This window comes from Podarcis filfolensis (genome assembly GCF_964270895.1).
Source record: "Podarcis filfolensis genome assembly, chromosome: 2".
NCBI classification, from domain to species: domain Eukaryota; kingdom Metazoa; phylum Chordata; class Lepidosauria; order Squamata; family Lacertidae; genus Podarcis; species Podarcis filfolensis.
Window position 1 is genome coordinate 93,910,657 of NC_139605.1, and position 21,335 is coordinate 93,931,991.

The 21,335-nt window shown below is 42.4% G+C and overlaps 2 protein-coding genes across 2 annotated transcripts in view; both read left to right on the top strand.

Moving 5' to 3' along the window:
- Nucleotides 1-21,335, top strand: part of LOC310755510 (autocrine proliferation repressor protein A-like) — a 101,321-nt gene that overhangs the window by 25,512 nt on the left and 54,474 nt on the right. The window lies entirely within an intron of this gene.
- LOC310755512 (autocrine proliferation repressor protein A-like) overlaps nt 1-21,335 on the top strand; it is a 30,228-nt gene that overhangs the window by 3,028 nt on the left and 5,865 nt on the right. Inside the window, exons 2-10 of the mRNA XM_083598426.1 lie at nt 2,831-3,005; nt 4,008-4,056; nt 5,276-5,398; nt 8,339-8,437; nt 8,596-8,685; nt 10,448-10,577; nt 13,066-13,186; nt 13,583-13,718; nt 20,730-20,818. Of these exons, the coding sequence (XP_083454552.1) occupies nt 2,831-3,005; nt 4,008-4,056; nt 5,276-5,398; nt 8,339-8,437; nt 8,596-8,685; nt 10,448-10,577; nt 13,066-13,186; nt 13,583-13,718; nt 20,730-20,818 (1,012 nt within the window). The remainder of the gene's footprint in view (nt 1-2,830; nt 3,006-4,007; nt 4,057-5,275; nt 5,399-8,338; nt 8,438-8,595; nt 8,686-10,447; nt 10,578-13,065; nt 13,187-13,582; nt 13,719-20,729; nt 20,819-21,335) is intronic.

The window sequence follows — 21,335 nt, forward strand, 5'->3', positions numbered from 1 at the left end:
GTCCCCTTCTCCTTGTGCCCTCAATCTTTCCCAACATCAGGGCCTTTTCCAGGGAGTCTTCTCTTCTCATGAGGTGGCCAAAGTATTGGAGCCTCAGCATCTGTCACTAAGAAGGCTGGCTACATGGTTTCCCCAAAATTATGAAGTTTGCATAGCATGCACACACAACACATATCATGATTCATGATATGTTGCCAGGTAACATATTATGAAAACATTAACATGATGTGGACTTCAAAACCAGTTTGGAACGATATATTGAAATACTTCCCAGGCCTCGGGAAGTATATAATGAATTGAAAAAGATGTTAAAATATACTTTTGTTAAGAAACCAGAAGCTTTTCTCTTAGGGATTACAGGAAATGAAATAAGAAGGAAAGACTGTAAACTTTTCCAGTATGCAGTTACAGCAGCAAGAATTTTATTGGCCCAGAAATGGAAACAAGAGGAAGTACCGACAATACAAGAATGGAGATTGAAATTAACGGAGTATGCGGAAGTGGACAGATTGACTGGGAAAATAAGATATGTTCGAAACCAAAAGTTCATTGAAGATTGGGGAAAGCTTGTAGATTATCTGAAAAATGTATGTGATGTGCAAACAACGCTAGTGGGGTTTCAAGAAGCACTGTAAAAGTTTGAGATGTATTGTCAAAAAGAAATAGAAAGGGGAGGGAAGACAAATGGCAATACAATGAAGGGAATGCGTATTGAAGAGTAAATATGGATGATTACCAGAGAAGTGGAAGGAAGTCAAAAAAGATTAATTTGTTAAAACATAGAGAAAAATGTATAATTGTGTTGGAAAACTAATAAAAATATTTATATATAAAAAAAGAAATACTTCCCAGGCCTAATGCGGATACAGGCTCTTCTTTGAACCTAACTCAGCCAGTGGGACTACCATTTGTTTGCATTAACTTTCTGCTCAGGACAGGTGTGGAGGGGTGCACCCCCCCCTTTTAAAGTGATCCTGCAGGGACAACTCACTTCCCAGATGACTTACGACCATGGATGGGTGGGAAATTAGATTCCGTTCGCACTTGGAGATCAACCTACCTAATTTGCAATTCCCAAAGCCATATGAAAACTGAATCGTAGCCATCCTTTGAAATTCACATTTCTCCAGAGTTTGCAATGCCATTATACAGCCAAGTAATATGAACAAAAATGAACATATTGTAGTCAAGATCACACACAAGAATGCATTTCATTAGGAGACATTGTTTTGCAAAAATGTGTAGATTAGGCAGAATTGCATACAAAAATTTCCATGTTAGGTCAAATGTACATTAAAATGCATGGGGATATATATGTTAGGATATAGTTCTGTTCCACCTTAAAAGGAACAGGCATGACTGTTGTGTGTCACATGCCTGTTTACTTCCAGCACAGTCTGCTGGGAACTTCCATTTGTATATTGCTTTTGCTATAAGGCTGTTTGCTGGACACGAAGGGAAGCAGACATGTTTTTCCTTTGTTCCTGAACTATGCTGAATAAACGCCTGTAAATAATGCTTACACATATCTCTGTCCGCCACTTCCATTTTGAGAAGATTTATTCAGTCTGCTGATAGAACGTGCCAAGTCTCTAAAGGTATCTGAGGCTCATGTCACTGTTTGATGCTGTTCCAAGGGAGACCGGTGATCGTTCAGCTGCCGGCCGGTGGCTGGAGCCAGCTGGGGGCCTGCTTGATGCCCCCGTCTCCCCGGCAGTATCCCAACAAAACACACACACACACACAAACTGCTGTGGAAATGTGAACAGCTGAACTGGACATTTTAAAAAATGAGAGCCAGGGATACCAAAGCTGACAGATTCCCCCATTCCTGCTTAAAAGACTCTCCCACCTTTTTTGCTCATCATAGTGGCAAGTAGGATGGAATGATGCTATAACCAAGAGAAATGCCAATTTTTAATGCAGACAGGGTGCCCTGTGAGTGGTGAATGAATTTGTAAAAAAATACCCGTACTACAATTCTTCACAAAGAAAATGGTTTTTGTGCGTGTGTGGCTTTCAACTTGGAGGGTGAGAGGTGGTGATTAGGAATGGATATGTCCATTTCACTTCTTTCAGCTTCTCTTTTCTCCAATCTTAAATTAAGTTTTCCACATTTCTGCAGCTATCTGTTATATTTTAAAAAAGGAATTCCTCATGAAAATTGTTCAGTATTGTAGTGCCAATTTCTCCCAAGCAATTTCACTCAATATAATACATTTTTGTATGTTATTTTCATTGATGCAATAATTGCTATGCACTCATTCCCCTAATAAATGCATTTTCTGTAAACACTGGTTGATTGGATAATTGTACTGCAACATTTGGATGCGTGCAAATTTCAAAGGATGGCTGTGTTTTGGTTCTCATAATGTTTCAGAAAGAATGAATTTGAAAGTTTTGCCTTTAAATGGTACCAGAATTGAATTTCTGCCCCCACCCCCTGGTGCTGACAGAAGTTAACAGCACCTGGAGTGGTAAGATGTTGGCTTAATTCAGGGTTTGGGAACCTGTGGCCCAGCAGATGTTGCTGAATTCTCATCAACCCTGACCGCTGAATGGTTTGGGCTTGTGGGAGGTGGAGTTCAACAGCATCTGGAGAGCTACAAGTTCTCCATCACTGCCCTAAGTGACTTGATCTGTGTCAAGGAGAGTCCAGTGCCCTTGCTTTCACTTCCTTGTGACAACTCTTTCTTACACTCTCTTTCTACTTTGTTAATTTTCTACTACTAGATAAATATTCATTATGCCTCCTGAGTGGAAAATGTATTTTAAAGGGAAAGTGGAGGCCTCATTCCCAGATGAATAGATTCTGTGTATCTCTTTTCAGAGTCTGAATTGACTAACCCAATTTGGTGGCATGAGCTGATCATTGCTGTGTCAAAGGAACAAAAACTGAAGGGTTCATGTTTGCTGATGATTGGGAAAGGCAGAAATGATGCATCTAATACTTCCACAGATTTGAGTGTTGATGAGCTCGTCAATCTAGCAAAATCCACTGGGTCGTAAGTAATTGGCTGGATCTCTGAGCAATGAATATGGCACCAGCTCTGCTCTGTTAAAACTGTTAAAGGAATTAGCCCTACAACAACAGTGAGGTAGACATATGAGGTAGACATGGAGGGAGGTCATGTAGAAAATACTTTTCCTGGTGGGGAATGAGGGTTAGAATTAGGGTTGCACATCATTTTTGGCCAACGCTTGAGCTGAGGTGGAATGCCTCAGAATGATTTGGGGCTTATCTGAAGCAAAGCAGGATTTGTATGGGCATGGGCACCTCCTGAGGTGCTTTGCGGTGTCCTGCAAATCCAGACGTAAAACAAGTGTTTTTCTTTAAAAAGTTTAGGGATGCTCTCATTTTCCTGCTCATATTGAAAGACTGCCCCTCAATGAGGCCAAAATGTTTAGGGGTATGCATCCCCCTGTGTCCCCCCAGAAAAAAACCACTGGGTATAGGAACCCAAGAGTGGCTGATGAGAGCTGTGTTGTCTGAGCTTGAGCAACCAGCTCAAACCTCTTCACATGCTGAGTTTCTGAGGTAGCCTTGAATACCTACTTCCTCCCAAGGTGAAGTGAGCATAGCTAAGCCTGCCAGGGAGATTGCTCTATGGTATTAACCCCTTCATTCATTAATTAGACTTAAATATGTTCGCTATCCCACATGTACTAGAAGTGTTGTATATTTGCAACCTGTGAGTGTTATTGGAGGAGGAAATACTGTACTGAGTTCTCACTAATAAAGCAGCCAGAAACAAAAATGGTCTGAAGGCCAGGTTCTCTACGTGCCAGAGTGACATCTTGGTTCATCTTCCTCTCAGCCCCCCCCCCAATAAGTAACAAGAATGATAATATTTCTTGAATTCCCTGTCTCTTCCTTGATTTTAGTAAATCTTATGAATGCTCCAAAGCTGCCCAGAGCTATTGACTCTGGTCTCTTTGACCTCATTGCCTGTTGATCACAAATGATGTTTACTCCTGTTGACTAATATTTTGTTTTGTCTCCGAAGCTGTGCAGCTCTTTTGGGGCAGATTCCAAACCAGCCAATCACCTACAAGGTAATCTTAGCCATGCTGGGAATTTCCCACAATCATTTTCAAACTCGTGTAGGAGTCAGGAGTCAGTTGGGTGGGTGGAACTGGGGAAACAGGTGTGGCTGTCACAGTTTCTCACTGGAAACTTCCATTACAGATTCTCTTCCCCCAATTTCACTCTAATGAGGGAAGTGTTTACTTTCTCAGAGCAAAATCTAGCAGAAATCTGCAGAGTGTCTGATAACCTTTCTTCATAAGCAAATTACATTTCATAATCGTGAAGAATTAACCATCTCTTTCGTAGAAGTGGTTCAAAATACTAGAATTAAAATGTGGGAGCCAAGTCATGAGGTGCTCATCTCCTTAGAGAAGGTGAAGGTGAGAGCAGCAGGAGCCTGTTCCCCAGATACTTACTGGAGCCATGGACTCCTACTGCATTCCCAGTGGGTTGTACATGGGGCAACTGTGCCTCTTTATCTCTACGAGTTGAACAATCCTGGCCTGCCTTACCAGGACTTCTGTTCTTAAATGTTGTAGGGACGCGGGTGGCGCTGTGGTCTAAACCACTGAGCCTCTTGGACTTGCTTATCAGAAGGTCAGCGGTTCAAATCTGTGTGGTGGGGTGAGCTCCCGTTGCTCTGTCCCAGCTTCTGCCAACCTAGCAGTTCGAAAGCACGCCAATGCAAATAGATAAATAGGGACCGCTGTGGCTGGAAGGTAAACGGCGTTTCCATGTGCTCTGGTTTCCATCATGGTGTTCTGTTGCACCAGAAACAGTTTAGTCATGCTGGCCACATGACCCGGAAAACTGTCTGTGGATAAATGCCTGCTCCCTCTGCCTGAAAGCGAGATGAGCGGCACATACCTTTTCTTAAATGTTGTGTTTGGTGGCTCAACAATTTGCAATCATGGTTACTGTAGGCAGTTTAGCCCAAATGTGTGTGTAAATGAAAGACATGCAGGATTTTGTTGGTATTTGCAGCGGAGAGAGGGGAGAGGATTTCTGTTGGATAGGTTTGGCAATATATTTGGCATACTGATCCCTGCTCCGTTAAGCAGAACAACCCATCCATCAACTAACCTAAACAGATGCCTTGCCTTGCTGGAGTGATAGCTAATTCCCTTCCTATTTCACCTGGTGCCCCTCTCTGTGAACTAAGGCTGACCTGTCAGGCTGTTCTAGGGGTCCAGATGGGATGCTTCAACTAAAAACACATTCATCTTTCTTTTATTTTGCTTCCAGACAATCCCTTTGCAAATGTGCAAGAACAGCTTTGAAAATGCTGCGGTTTATTGTACGTGGTGGAAATTCATGAATGACAAGAGTGAGCAACCTCACGGGCTAATTCAGTTTCCAATGGTCAAGGTAACTCTGGCTTTCTGCACATGCTGCTATCATTCTGGGAAAATGTTCTTTGTTGTTTCCAGAAACCCCTTAAAGCTGGCAGAACTACTGTAAGTTTTGCAAACCACATACCCCTTATATACGTATACATATATACATATATACATACAAACACACACACACACACACACACACACACACACACACATATCTATAAGCTTGCAAATCACAGAACCTAGAAGCAGGTGAGGTGGTGGCCTCAGGCGATAGATCTGGGTGCAAAGAGTACACCACTTGCTGCCACCTCCAACGTGGCTGCCCCCTGCGGTAGTAGTAGTATGTGTGTGTCCACGCCTGTGGAGAGGTACGCCTGTGGCAGAGGTGGAAGTTGCATATAGGGGACATGGCATGTAGGCAGGGGCATGGCAGCAGAGGAATGGGTCCATGGAAGAGGAGGCTGGGGCAGGGGCCTGGTGGCATTTGAATGTATTTGGATTAAGGATATCTCCTTGAGGTTTTCACCTACTTTTTGGAGCAGGTAAATTAGTTGTTTTCTGTTCCTGGTACACGGTCTGTATGGACAAATATTGTTTCCCATTAAGATATTCTGGAACAAGAACAAAATACTGTATAAGATGAGATGAATTTTAACACATTCCTATATATGTTTGCACAGAAGTAAGATACATTGAGTTCAATGGACTTACTCCCAGGTAAGCATATCCTTAGAAAGGAAATTTGAAACTATCACAATGGTTTCAATTTATGAAGATAGATTATGTTATTAAAGATATTAGGAAGATGAATTATTACTAATTAGGAAGGTTATTTGCAATTTGGAAACAGGGATGACAAAGATATGGTTCAAAAGCTGTTCAAGAATGTACCATATATTAATAAAATAAAAAAGAACATGGAAAGCATAACATTGTAAGACTTCCTGGCAACTATTAGTTAAGCAGAATGGAAATCTTTCTCTTTTTGTATTAATTTGGCAGAGAATTATTAAAAGGTGTTATATTGTTGGCATCTGACACTTAAGAAAATGAATGAAATATATAATACATATTAATGCTGGAAATAATGATGATGATAATTACTATGCCTAGGTGACAACACTAGCCCACTAATATATTTTCTCATTCTTTTTTGATGATAATTTTTATTAGTTTTCAATTACAATCCAATAATAGCCTCATTATAAGGATACCAATTTATAATACAATTATTAATACCAATTGTTCAAATACCAAATTATATACAGTGGTACCTTGGTTGTCAAACGGCTTGACTCCCGAACAAATCGGCTCCTGAACACCACAATCCCGGAAGTGAGTGTTCCAATTTGCAAACATTTTTCGGAAGCCAAATGTCCGACGCGGCTTTCGCAGCTTCCAATTGAATGCAGGAAGCTCTTGCAGCCAATCGGAAGTGATGCCTTGGTTTTCAAACAGTTCCAAGAGTCAAACAGACTCCTGGAACGGATTAAGTTTGACTACCAAGGTACCACTGTAATTTAGATAAGGTGGCTCCCCACGTGCTAGAACTGATGGCTTAGGTATTTGCTTTATTTTTGTGTTCCAAAATCTTATTAATTTCAATTACATTCCGTTCATAATAATAATCCCTTATACAACAACTGCAATACTAATAACTTCTATTTGTGTTGACACATTAAATGACTTATAAAACTACAAGTTAGGAACTATATCCTTGTTCTTCCTGTGTGTGGCAATTATTCTGCCCATGGTGTTTCTTCCCGTCCTTGTCTCTCTCCCCCCTCCCCCCCCGGTTGTTGCTGTTATCCATCATGTCATATTCCATTCTTGTTTCAGAAATTTCTCCATTGCTCCGTCCCGTGCATTGTTGTTTTGCGACCTTGACAAGAGCTGAAAAAATCACTCTGTCCCAATAAAAAACCTGTTTTCACAATTTTCCCTCTCAGCCTGGGAAGAAGAGTGGTCTGTCGAACTGCAGATGACTCAATAACAAACCTTATCAGTTCCTTGGCAAGTTCACAGATGCCTTTCATCTTTCTGTCCAACTGAAGATAAATGAGCAATTATACTTCCACTTAAATCAAATTCTGAGTCCTCTTAGCGTTATTCAGTTCACTCCATAAATAATAAAGGATGGGGAAGAGTCAGCTCTAAGTTTCCATTCTAAACCTTTTGCAAAATAGAGCTTCCCTTCCTTTTTCCTTTTTCCTTTTTTTTTACACACACAGTTCTGTTTCATGTTATATTCCATATCTATAATCCAATTTATTCCATCCTCGCTTGTACAAATATAATTTGGACTAAACATTCAGAGGAGGGTTGCCAAATCATATATGTAGAGAAGAAAACTTTAAATAAATAAACCATAGGTTCCCCCCACTGTCTTTTGCACCAAATGAAGTTTTATCTCAAATTCAAACCTTAAAGTCCTTGCAGTTGTTTATGTTTTGCAATTTGTGATATCATCTTTTCTAGTATGCTCCTGTACTTTAGTCCAATTAAACTCTAGTTAACGGGAGAACCTCTGCTCCTTAATGATGGCATTGGAGGATTTTCGGCAGGTGAAGTGCTTTTGCACTCAGTGCCTCCCTGCCTCCCGCAATCCATGCCAGAGCAAGAGCAAGGTACCGAGACAAACTGCGAGTGAAGCCCATTTCCCCCTGTCCCTGGGGGGGATTTTGCAAGGATAATTACCCTCAATCATCCTGGTTTTTCCTTTGCCAATGATCTCCTGCTGTCATGGGAGCTGCCTCCATTAAGGCAGAGAGGAACCAGAAGCCAATATATTTTCTCATTCCGGACTTCAGGGGAAGAAGATAGCAAAATAGTAATCAGTTGCTGACATGCTTGTCAGCAAAGATAAATATGCGGTGATGAAAAGCTGGTTGCCAAATCTCCTGTTTGAGATAGGGGTATTCAGGGATCAACTCCAGAGACTACAATCCTCTTCTGTTATGTGCAGGCAGCTGTGCGAGGCATGGACACAATAATAGATTTCCTGCTGAAAGAATCTGGTGGAACAGTGAAGATCACAAAGTTCACATTGACTGGTATTTCCAAGGTAGATATGAACTGCAGGTCTGTGCTGTATTGGATTTTCAATACACCAGAATTAACCCTATGCATGCTCATCCCCATTTCACCTGTATATGCCGTGTTTGGGCTCTCCAGTGGGAACTGAATACCTCTGCATCTTTATGCTTTATCTCTTTGTTTTAGCGTGGCTGGGCCACCTGGCTGACAGCAGCTGTGGACAAGAGAGTTGTGTCATTTATTCCAATTGTTTATGATCTTTTGAATTTCGTTAAGGTGAGTAGATGTTCAAAGGATGGTGCACAAGCTGTGTGTACTTAGTCTTGAGTCTTCTTCATAGTTCCTTCATAGTACTCTGGACAAATAAGAATATGTTGGCCATTTGCAGGCAGGCCACATATTTGAGAGCCAGTGAAACTTCTGAGGAAGGGCACTCCACAGCTTCAGCACCACTACTGCAAAGACCCTGTCCTGTGTCCTAATCAGCCATGCTTTTGAAGGCAAGGGACAGTGAGGAATCCCTCCAGTGACTGTAAGGGAGGAGAGGCAAATTTGTGGAGGGAAAATGGTCCTTCAAATATCCTGGCCCCAAATATTGGTTCATTAACTGTTGGCTTCTAGGTTTGGGGAGGAACAAAGCTTTGCAAGCATATTTCTTTTCCCACAATCCTGCCAATTATGGAGGGTGAACTGGATGATTTCATGAAGTAGTGCCATAGACATTACATGTAACATTTGGTTCCTCTTAACTGGCATTCTTAACGGAACATAATGGAACACACACACCGAAGGGAGGGGCTGATTCCAGAGCAAAACACACAAGCCCTGCCCACCAGATACCAAGCACTCTACTATTCAAATTAGGCCCCAGTGTTTTTCTTACAAACACAATACAAGTAAATAGCAACAGCAACAAACAAACAAAAAACAACAACAACAACCCATGAGAGCCATAGGCACTGACTGTTGACCCTAACTTATTGGCATGTCCTGTTTTGTGTCCATCAGCTTAGCCAGAAGTGTACCTAGGGGTTGGCGAAACGGACTACTGCCCAAGGGGTGGGGCGCTAAAATCACCTGTTGGATGCTGGAGTCCTCCCATGACTCTTGGCGTACTCCCCACCACTCCGCACTCCAACACCTGCTATGCCCGCAGAAGGAAACCACCAGGATCTCCAGGAGAAAAAGGCTGCTGCTGCTATTGCTATAGGAGAGAGCAGGAAGGGGTCCTTGGAGTGGCTTCCAGGCACAGAGCAGTGCAGCTGCCCTGTCAGCCCTGAAGATGCAAATTCCTCCTGTCCAGGCAAGCTCACCTGCTTCTAAAAAATTGGGGGCACCAATACAGCTCCAAGGGACCCTAGATATGCCTCTGAGCTTAGCCCTGCTAAAGAGCTGAATAAATATTATGGTTTTAGCATTTGACTCTCCTCCATACTGTAGGACTTCAGGTTCTTAATATATGACAGTGTCATATATTACCCTCCATCATTTCTCAGTGAAGTGATGGACATGAGGCAGCAGTTGATAATGCAGGTGAGCTGCGCACAGGTGAGCTGCATGCAAGCTGCCGGCCAGCCCTGTGGAGCCTCCTTTTATTGACACGAATATGCAAACCCAGGCAGATACATTTTGGGCTTTACACATCTTCCAGTCCCGAAATCGTGGGGTGGTACAAAGCTATTTTGGCACCTGTTTCCACCGCTTCATTTTCCCCTTGCACAGCGTATGACAAAGGAGACAAAAGGTCTCAAAGACAAAGGTTACAGACAGGACACCGCAGACTACTGAGACCGCAAAGGGTTAGACAGTGGGCGCGATGTTCAGACAGCTGTGGCTTTATCTGTGAGGGGGGATCTGTGCCCCACACCCCAAGGTCACGCGTGCAGGGAGACTGAGGCTGCCTGCGGGTGGGGAGCGTTCTCCCTCTGGACCCCGCGATCGTCCCTACATCTCAGAAAATAGGGACATTCTACTAATGTAGAATGGAATGTTCTTATTTGATGTGCACTTAGAATTCTTTTCTTCTACTCTGCCACAGAACAGGCATCATCAATACCGAGCATACTGTGGCTGGGGAAGGTCATTGAAAGTCTTCTATCAGCTGAACCTAACTCGGCAGTTGGACTCTCCACGGTTTAAGGAATTAACTTCATATGTTGATCCATTTCGTGAGTAATTCTTACCACCTCAGATTTCTCTGACAAATGAAATGGTAGCAGAATAGCAGAACAAAGGGTTGAATTGGTGGGAAAGGGCAGCCCTGGGGAATTGTGGTGGCACTTAAAAATTGCTCAAAAACATTTTTTTTGTGATTTTGCCAAAAAAGCTCAACGACTTTTGTGCCGGATTTTCACTTTTTGAAATATGGCAACCCTAAATTAAACCTAAGATAAAATATGGCATGTGGCTACTTTGCGGAACGCTTTAAGAGAATCCCCCAAGGCCATGATCCTTCAAATCAAAAGGGCAGAGAAGTTATATTGGGATCTAGTACTAGATATTTGGGTTACAGGAAGTAAGTTGTTTAAATTACGATTTGTTTTAACAATAGCAACAGCAAACATGTGAGGGTTTTCCTTCTAAAAATCAGGCTGCTGAGATGAAGAAAGCTCAAAAGAACCTTCAGAATCTTCAGCTGGCCCCGAATGCAGCACTGGGGGGTCTTGATTGGAACTCGCCCGTGGGATCTCGGGTCATCTATTTTTTCATTAGACCACACTGGCTTCCAATATCTTTCCAGGAATAATTCAGTGCAGTAGCATCACCTTTAAAACCCTGGCTGGTTTGGGCCAAGATTATCAAAAAGGGCCATCTCCTCCCATATGAGTAAGCTCATTTCTTATGATCCACAGGGGTAGCTTTTATAAGCATCCCACCATGGAGAGAGGTACTGTTTGTTGGGAATGGGGACTGTGGAACCTCCTGCCACAAGATGTTAACTGGGTCCCCTCTGTTCTGGCTGTTAGTTGGCTGGCTTTTGTTCCATGTTGTGTTGGATGATTTTATCCATGGTGCTTGTTCCAATTCCATGTCTCGATTTCTGTCAGAAATGTATGAAAGTACCCAAGGAGTCCTTTTTTAAAGTAACAAAGCAGACCCTCTATTTTCCAGGGATGTCCCTGATTTAGAGAAGCCATCAGGGTTTCTGATTTGATCCCAGAATGTCCCACTTTTCCTTAGGATGTACCTGTTTTCATTGGAGAAATGTTGGAGGGTATGGAGTTATCCAACCCCTGAGCCTGCATAGGGAAGTTTTTAAAATATTTAATGTTTTAGTATGTTTTTATATTTGTTGGAAGCTGCCCAGAGTGGCTGAGGCAACCCAGTAAGTAAGATGTGTGGGGTATAAATAGTAAAATTATTATTATGGAATGGAACGTCCCTATTTTCATAGGAGAAATGTTGGAGGGTATGATCTGGTTTCTAAGCAAGCCGAATTGATAATAAACATGTAGTTATAGTCTAGGTTCTCAGAACTAGCCCAGCCTTAGGCCGAGATGCCAGAGGACAGCAGCAGCAGACCCCCTCACAGCTATTTCTTTGGAGTCTGCCAGTATTCTAATGCCATTACAGTGGTACCTCGGGTTACAGACGCTTCAGGTTACAGACTCCGCTAACCCAGAAATAGTACCTCAGGTTAAGAACTTTGCTTCAGGATGAGAACAGAAATTGTGCAGCAGCAGTGTGGCGGCAGCAGGAGGTCTCATTAGCTAAAGTGGTGCTTCAGGTTAAGAACAGTTTCAGGTTAAGAACGGACCTCCAGAACAAATTAAGTTCTTAACCCGAGGTACCACTGTATATTAACCTAAGCTGTGACTGCATTAGGAATACTGTGTAGAGTTTGGTCCATCACACCTCCGAAAGGTTATCGTAGAGCAGGAAAAGGTTCAGAAAAGAACAGCCAAAATTATCAAGGAGGTGGAGTGATTCCCCTTTGAGGAAAGATTGCAGCATTTGGGCCTTCTTAGTTTAGAGAAAAGGCAAGTAACTGAAGACAAAGTGACTTACTGGAAGCTGAAGGAAGGGAGAGTGCTGGTATGCTCAGGTCCTGCTTGCAAGTTTCCCACAGATATGTGGCTGGCCACTTTGAGAACAGAGTGCAGGTCTAGGTGGACCACTGGTCTGCTCTGAGAGGATCTCCTTGTGTACCTGTGATGCCGCATGGCCAGTTCTACCAATGCAATTAGCTTCTTCACCAGGAACAATAAGGGTATGCCATCCTGTCCTCCGTCTTGTGCAAAAATTATTTTGGGCCAGGCCTACCTGTTGAAGATGAAGGTGGGATATAAATTATCCTAATAAATAAATAATGCATCCTGAGGCATCTCATATTGGTTTCTTGATGACCTAGAGAACCTACTATCAAACTTTTTTCAAAGACCCAAACAGCATATATGCTATAGAAAGACTCCCTTTTCAACATTGCATCACCAACATTTGCTATCTAGACTTTGATCCATGGTGCTAGTTTGCCACAATAAGGCTGATTTACATATTTTTCAATTATATTTTTGTTCCCACCTGCCCAATGAATGTCTCTTGTTTTCCATTGCTCCTGTCCAATCTTATCAGCCTTTGATGATGGAAATAAGTAGTAGCAACCTGAGAACTGCATGTGTTGACCAATACAGTAACATTTAATTTTTCAATCCTCAGAATATAATGAGCGATATCAAAATAAGCCCAAGTGCCTAATCTGTGGAACAGGAGATGGAATAAACCCGCCTGATGACTCTCACTATTTCTTTGATCAACTAGCAGGAGAGAAATATATCCGGTGAGTTCATGCTGCAAAAAATTATCCTTTTTGAGGCAATGAAATCATCCCTCTGGTTAAAGACAGTGACTGGATGGCTTGAGACCCAAATGAGAGACAATACTGTAATTTGAACTGAGAATGCACAGGTCCCTTAGTGTTGAGCGAACCCCCTGTGTAGTCTGAATGATACTACCAATGAACAAGAATGCTGATCTTTGCTGCACAATTCACATAGGCTTTGAATGATGATGCAATGTTTTTTCCTTGTATATTTCTATATATGTGTGCATTCTTCCTAAGGAGGAAAAACTGTGGAAAGTCAAATTTCTGTGGTTAGAAGAAACACGTCGTTGCTATATCTTTCTCTATTACAAGGAAGCTATTTTTGCAAAAAATCTCTCTTGTTGCCTGCAGGTTCCTCCCAAACACCACACACTTTGTGGCATCGCGCCCTGGGGATAAAGCATCTATCTTGGAGACGTGTAGAGCCATTTATCTCAGCACCATGCAGAATTTGAACATACCTCAAATTTCTTGGGAAAGGGTGGAGGTGAGGAAAACTGATGTTGCCGATGATGTCAAGAAGCATGTTTTCTAATTCACCCCAAGCAATGGGTGCATGTTGTCTCTAACAGATCGAGTCTCCTTTACAGTACTAAGGAGATGGAGTCGAGCTCAAGATTCCTAAAAAGTTATCACAAATATTGAAAACAGGAAGGTTGTTATGATGATATGCAAACCTTGGTTAATGTTGTCTTTTACCAGTAAATAGGGTTGCCACCTTTGTTTGGGCAAAATACAGGACATGGCAGTTGTGGGGTGATTCTTTTTTTAAAAAACTGGAGCTGGATGGACTTCAAAGCAATCCATTACAATCTGCTGCAGCCTAACAGGATGGCCCCTCTGCAATTTGTCAAATGCATGTGCACGCACATGTAAACATGAATTTGTAAATTTGTCTGTGCTTGGCTATTCAGAGCTTAAATGACATTTCACACACGCTTTCAAACACATACATTTGGAGAGGATTCCTAATTTGGGAGAGAGAGGGGGGGGGGAGAGAGGAAGAGAGAGAAGACCTGAAATATAGGACAAATACAGGACGTAACATGTTACATTGAAATACGGGACAATCCTGTATTATACAGGACAGATGGCACCCTACCAGTAAATGATGGCAACAATAGCTTGCATAACTCAGTTGATAGAGCGCAAGACTCTTAATCTCTGGGTTGTGGGTTCAAGCCTCTCATTGGGCAAAAGAGTCCTGCATTGCAGAGGGTTGGACTACATTACCCTTATGGCCTAATTCTACAATTCTTTGATTATAGCATTTGGTCATTCTCTGAGGGCACCCTTGGTTAGCCTTGAGTGTTCTAGTAAACATCAAAATATTGCCACATTTCTCATTGGCCTCCTAAGATCTTGGGTGTTCTCTGTACTTACTGTATCAGAATATAGGATTCAGTTCCTTTTTCAATCACAGAGAAAGTGTCCTGAAGTGATCCAGAACAGGCTCAGAAAGTTGGTTGTGTACTCTTGAGTCCTATAGAAGAGCAAATGACTGCTAGACCAGTTTACTTCAGTAGTATAAATATACTATTGGTTGTGGCTTTCATCTTCCTTCAGAAAGACTGAGAGGTGTGTAGATCTTTTAGTATTTATCCTTACAACAGCCTTGTGGGATACATTGTCGTGGCCAAAGTGAGAACTGTGATAGGGTTGCCTTTTCTTCTTCTTCTTTTGTTTGTTGTCACTGTTGCTGTTGAGAAAAGGTAAATGCAACTATGGACAGATTTGGGTAGATGTTGTGATGATCTGGGGAGGCAGCTAAATTATGGTTACCAGATTTTTTTTCAATGAATCCAGGGACACTTTTTTGAAGCTGAATAGCAACAGGGAGTCAGTAGTGGGAATGTTGAGGCAAAAGACCCTGGGCCCAAGCATATTTTATAAGGGTGCAAAGCCCTTCTTTCGCACCCTGTGAAACATAAATGCACAGAGTTTTTAAAAAACTGGGCAATGGCACACCGCCCACAACTCCTGAGCCTCCCCCGATCAGTCAAAACAAAGGGGGAAGGAGATCTGTACCACCGGATGTCCCCAGTTCCCCTTCGGCAACGGCGGCAGCAGCGGCAGTCAGCCTGGAGCCAGCCTGGTAGCGCAGTTGGCTCTGGCTGGCTTCAGGAGTTGCTTGTTGCTTGCTGCTTACTGCTTGCTGCCGTGTCACCTGCCATTTTTCCTTGCCAGAAGGCCCCATATGATGTGTTGTGCACAAGACACATCATATGGGGACTTCCGGAGAGGAAAAATGGCGGGCATCACGGCAGCGAGCAGCTCCTGAAACCAGCCAGAACCAACCTAACCAGGCTGGCTCTGGGCTGCTGAGTCTGTCGCTGCCACGTTTCCTGAGGACAGGTTTGCAAATCTGGAGACATTGAGGGGATGGAATTTGTCCTGGGACAGATTTGCAAATCTAGGGACTGTCCCCGGGAACTGGGGACATCTGGTAACCCTAAGCTAAATCATTTCTCACCAGGCTGTTTTCATGAGTGGAAATCACATTCGCTTTGACCCACATCTGACTATTTCCTCTTGAAGAATCAGTTTTGGAAGAAGAGATTTTCATTGTGGAAATGGTGTTAAGGGAAAGTGCTGGCCCTACACAAATACAGTCTTCTAAATTGCTGCATCCCCTTCATGGATCACTGCCTTGCCGTGGCGAAGGGGCTTGAAGAACTCAGAGAAGCTATGAACTATGCCGAGCAGGGCACCCAAGATGAACAGGTCATAGTGGAGAGTTTTGACCAAATGTGATCCACCTGGAGGAGGAACCGGCAAGCCACTCCAGTATCCCTGCCAAGAAAACTCCATGGACAAAGACAGCAGGCATATAAAAGTTATGACACTGGAAGATGAGCCCCTCAGGTCGGAAGGCGTCCAACATGCTACTGGGGAAGAGCGGAGGACAAGTACAAGTAGATCCAGAGCTGATGAAGCGGCTGGGCTAAAGCCGAAAGGACGTTCAGTTGCGGATATGCCTGGAAGTGAAAGGAAAGTCCAATGCTGTAAAGAAAAATATTGCATAGGAACCTGGAATGTAAGAACCATGAACCTGGGTAAGTTGGATGTGGTCAAAAATGAGATGGCAAGAATAAATATTGACATCCTGGGCATCAGTGAACTAAAATGGACAGGAATGGGCGAATTCAGTTCGGATGACCATCATATCTACTACTGTGGGCAAGAAACCCGGAAAAGAAATGGAGTGGCCCTCATAGTCAACAAAAGAGTGGCGAAAGCAGTACTGGGATGCAATCTCAAAAATGATAGAATGATCTCGATACGAATCCAAGGCAGACCTTTTAACATAACAGTAATCCAAGTTTATGCACCAACTACTGGTGCTGAAGAAACTGAAATTGACCAATTCTATGAAGACTTACAACACCTTATAGAAGCGACACCAAAGAAGGATGTTCTTCTCATTATAGGGGATTGGAATGCTAAAGTAGGGAATCAAGAGATAAAAGGAACAACGGGCAAGTTTGGCCTTGGAGAGCAAAATGAAGCAGGGCAAAGGCTAATAGAGTTCTGTCAAGAGAACAAGCTGGTCATCACAAACACACTTTTCCAACAACACAAGAGACGACTCTACACGTGGACATCACCAGATGGGCAGCATCGAAATCAGATTGATTATATTCTCTGCAGCCAAAGATGGAGAAGCTCAATACAGTCAGCAAAAACAAGACCTGGAGCTGACTGTGGCTCGGATCATCAGCTTCTTATAGCAAAATTCAAGCTTAAACTGAAGAAAGTAGGAAAAACCACTGGGCCGGTAAGATACAATCTAAATCAAATCCCTTATGAATACACAGTGGAAGTGAGGAACAGGTTTAAGGATTTAGATTTGCTAGACAGAGTGCCTGAAGAACTATGGATGGAGGCTCGCAACATTATACAGGAGGCAGCAACGAAAACCATCCCAATGAAAAGGAAATGCAAGAAAGCAAAGTGGCTGTCCAATGAGGCCTTACAAATAGCGGGGGAGAGAAGGCAAGCAAAATGCGAGGGAGATAGAGAAAGATACAGGAAATTGGATGCAGATTTCCAAAAAATAGCAAGGAGAGATAAGAAGGCCTTCTTAAACGAGCAATGCAAAGAAATAGAGGAAAACAACAGAATGGGAAGAACCAGAGATCTGTTCAAGAAAATTGGAGATATGAAAGGAACATTTCGTTCAAAGATTGCCATAATAAAGGACAAAAGTGGTAAGGACCTAACAGAAGCAGAAGACATCAAGAAGAGGTGGCAAGAATACACAGAGGAATTATACCAGAAAGAAATGGATGCCTCGTACACCCCAGGTAGTGGGGTTGCTGACCTTGAGCCAGACATCCTGGAGAGTGAAGTCAAATGGGCCTTAGAAAGCACTGCAAATAACAAGGCCAGTGGAAGTGATGGTATTCCAGCTGAGCTATTTAAAATTTTAAAAGATGATGCTGTTAAGGTGCTACACTCAATATGCCAGCAAGTTTGGAAAACTCAGCAGTGGCCAGAGGATTGGAGAAGATCAGTCTACATCCCAATCCCAAAGAAGGGCAGTGCTAAAGAATGCTCCAACTACCGCACAATTGCACTCATTTCACACGCTAGCAAGGTTATGCTTAAAATTCTACAAGGAAGGCTCAAGCAGTATGTGGACCGAGAACTCCCAGAAGTGCAAGCTGGATTTAGAAGAGGCAGAGGAACCAGAGACCAAATTGCAAACATGCGCTGGATTATGGAGAAAGCCAGAGAGTTCCAGAAAGACATCTACTTCTGCTTCATTGACTATGCAAAAGCCTTTGACTGTGTCTACCACAGCAAACTATGGGAAGTTCTTAAAGAAATGGGAGTGCCTGATCACCTCATCTGTCTCCTGAGAAATCTCTATGTGGGACAAGAAGCTACAGTTAGAACTGGATATGGAACAACTGATTGGTTCAAAATTGGGAAAGGAGTACGACAAGGCTGTATATTGTCTCCCTGGTTATTTAACTTATATGCAGAATTCATCATGCGAAAGGCTGGGCTGGATGAATCCCTAGCCGGAATTAAGATTGCTGGAAGAAATATCAACAACCTCAGATATGCAGATGACACAACCTTGATGGCAGAAAGTGAGGAGGAATTAAAGAACCTTTTATTGAGGGTAAAAGAGGAGAGCGCAAAATATGGTCTGAAGCTCAACATCAAAAAAACGAAGATCATGGCCACTGGTCCCATCACCTCCTGGCAAATAGAAGGAGAAGAAATGGAGGCAGTGAGAGATTTTACTTTCTTGGGCTCCATGATCACTGCAGATGGTGACAGCAGCCACGAAATTAAGAGACGCCTGCTTCTTGGGAGGAAAGCAATGACCAACCTAGACAGCATCTTAAAAAGTAGAGACATCACCTTGCCAACAAAGGTCCGTATAGTAAAAGCTATGGTTTTCCCAGTAGTGATGTATGGAAGTGAGAGCTGGACCATAAAGAAGGCTGATCGTCGAAGAATTGATGCTTTTGAATTATGGTGCTGGAGGAGACTCTTGAGAGTCCCATGGACTGCAAGAAGATCAAACCTATCCATTCTTAAGGAAATCAGCCCTGAGTGCTCACTGGAAGGACAAATCGTGAAGCTGAGGCTCCAATACTTTGGCCACCTCATGAGAAGAGAAGACTCCCTGGAAAAGACCCTGATGTTGGGAAAGATGGAGGGCACAAGAAGAAGGGGACGACAGAGGACGAGATGGTTGGATAGTGTCTTCGAAGCTACAAACATGAGTCTGACCAAACTGCGGGAGGCAGTGGTAGACAGAAGTGCCTGGCGTGCTCTGGTCCATGGGGTCACGAAGAGTCGGACACGACTAAATGACTAAACAACAACAACAACAAAATTGCTGCATTTATCTCAAAAATATAGTATGAGAAATCTGAGCACAGATCTCCCGACAAGAAAAAGGGGGGAGGAAGTGGAGAGAGATAGAATGGCTCAAGATCACTAGGGGGTCCCTGTGCCCTACTTTAGAGAAGGCAGTCCTACTTCTGGATGACTAGAAAATGCTGTTTGCTGGAGTCCTCTATTTGAAGAGCTGCCTGGTTCAAGTGCAGTTTAAAGATAAAGAAGAACCCCAATAAAAGAGAGTTGGGGGCCTTGAATCACCCACTGACACTTAACACCTGGACAGCAGGCTGAGCAGGTCACTTAATCACAATCTTCCCCACCACCATATTGTATTTCTATTTAAAATGTAGTAATATTTCTAATTTTTACCCTATATGTATAGATTAGTGTGTGTAAATGTGATGGAGATCTGTGTGCTCCTTTTGGGATGCAGAGATGATATGCAATTTAAGTGGCCGGCCTAAATCTCTCTCTTTTTTTTTAATGAATATTTATTAAATTTTCCAATTTTATATAAAGACAAAAAGAAAAAGAAAAAGAAAAATATTAAAAACAATTCAGTTTCAATAACAATTTTCAGTCACATGTTTCTTTGACTTCCTCATACCTCCCCTTCTTGTTCTCTAGTTCAATTTGTTAATTCAGCAAATCCTAATCTCTTAACATTCCTTTTAAAATATCACCTTATTTTCCACTCAACTTTTTTTTTTTAAATTTAGTAACAGAAACAATTATGATCCCCATTATCTTTATCATAACAGCTGGAGACCACCAAAGTTCAAACCAACATCTTTTCAAAGCCTAAATCTCACTCCTTAAGCAAGACAGGGGTTTGGAAGTGTGTCTCCAGCAACCTGGCCACTATGTGATACTGGCTCTCAATTGTAGTAAGTGATGCATTAATCATTATCCCCCATCCCAAACTTTCTCCAAATATTGAACTGTCATACAGATAAAAAGAAAGCGATGTTAATTGTTAAGTTGTGGGTGAACATATCAGACGACACAGCGATTCTTCAAACAGCTCTTGTTTATTCAAAGGCCAGAACAGAACTGAACTGAAGAGCTCAGTCAGCCTGCTTATATAGAATCATAGAATTGGAAGAGACCACAAGGGCCATCGAGTCCAACCCCCTGCCAAGCAGGAAACACCATCAGAGCACTCCTGATATTGAGCTCTAGAACAATGTAACTGTTGCAACTTTCTAAAACTATCCAATCACTGAACGTCACTTTCAATCCTTCATTTGCATACAAACTATCCAATCACTGAATGTCACTTTCGATCCTTCATTTGCATAACTATCTACAGTATCCCCCTGCTGGCCCAGGATGAGAACTTCAGTACATAACATTAATCATGCTAGTTTTTAAAAGTGTATCAACTCCTTAAAATATTAAATTTAGCTACAGTGATTCAGCACAGACATAGTGGTTCAATGCAGCCTTTTTTGTCAGTTGCGAATTCTACTGATATGTATTGGTGCTTTTGTGTGATGTTTTTGAGTAATTTTTTTCTCAATTTGCAAGCGCTTCATGTGCAGCTGCAGCTACTCCTGACACTGATGTTGCATTTTTAGTTGTATGCTGGAGGGAGACAATTTTTCTGTGATATTCTCTCTCTTTCTAGACAAATTCCAAAGGCATTATCCATCTCCGTACAGATCAGGAACCTTCAGCAACTAAATGTTTCTTTGCTAACACTCTGAACTCTAAGAGGTAGTATTCTTTCAGCAAAATTTTATATAATTCGTTAGTATATAGAATAACATACAAAGTCAACATACAAAAAAGCCCCTGAGGTCTTCTCTTTCTTAAAGCTTACTAAATTTTCCTGAAAGGAAGCAAGCAAGCCACTGGGCTTCTATCAGTCAGCAGTGAGCAGCTCTGCAAACTTTTAGGTCTCATCTGCACTGTACATTTAAAACAGTATCATACCAATTTAAACAGTACAGTAATGGCTCCACACACAGCACAGCCACACAATCCTGGAGATTGTAGTTTGTTAAGGGTGCTGGAAGTCACAATTCCCAGAGTTCCTTGGAAAAGAGATCAATTGTTAAACCACTTTGAAAATTCTAGCTCTGGGGGGGCAATGGGGGTCTCTTAACAAACTGTGCTTCCCAGGTTTCTTGCAGGCATTAGTGTATAAAGTGGCATGATACTGCTTTAAATGTACAGTGCAGATAGATCCCTGTATTCTTCATTTACCCCCCAGAAATCCTTTTCAGAGTCT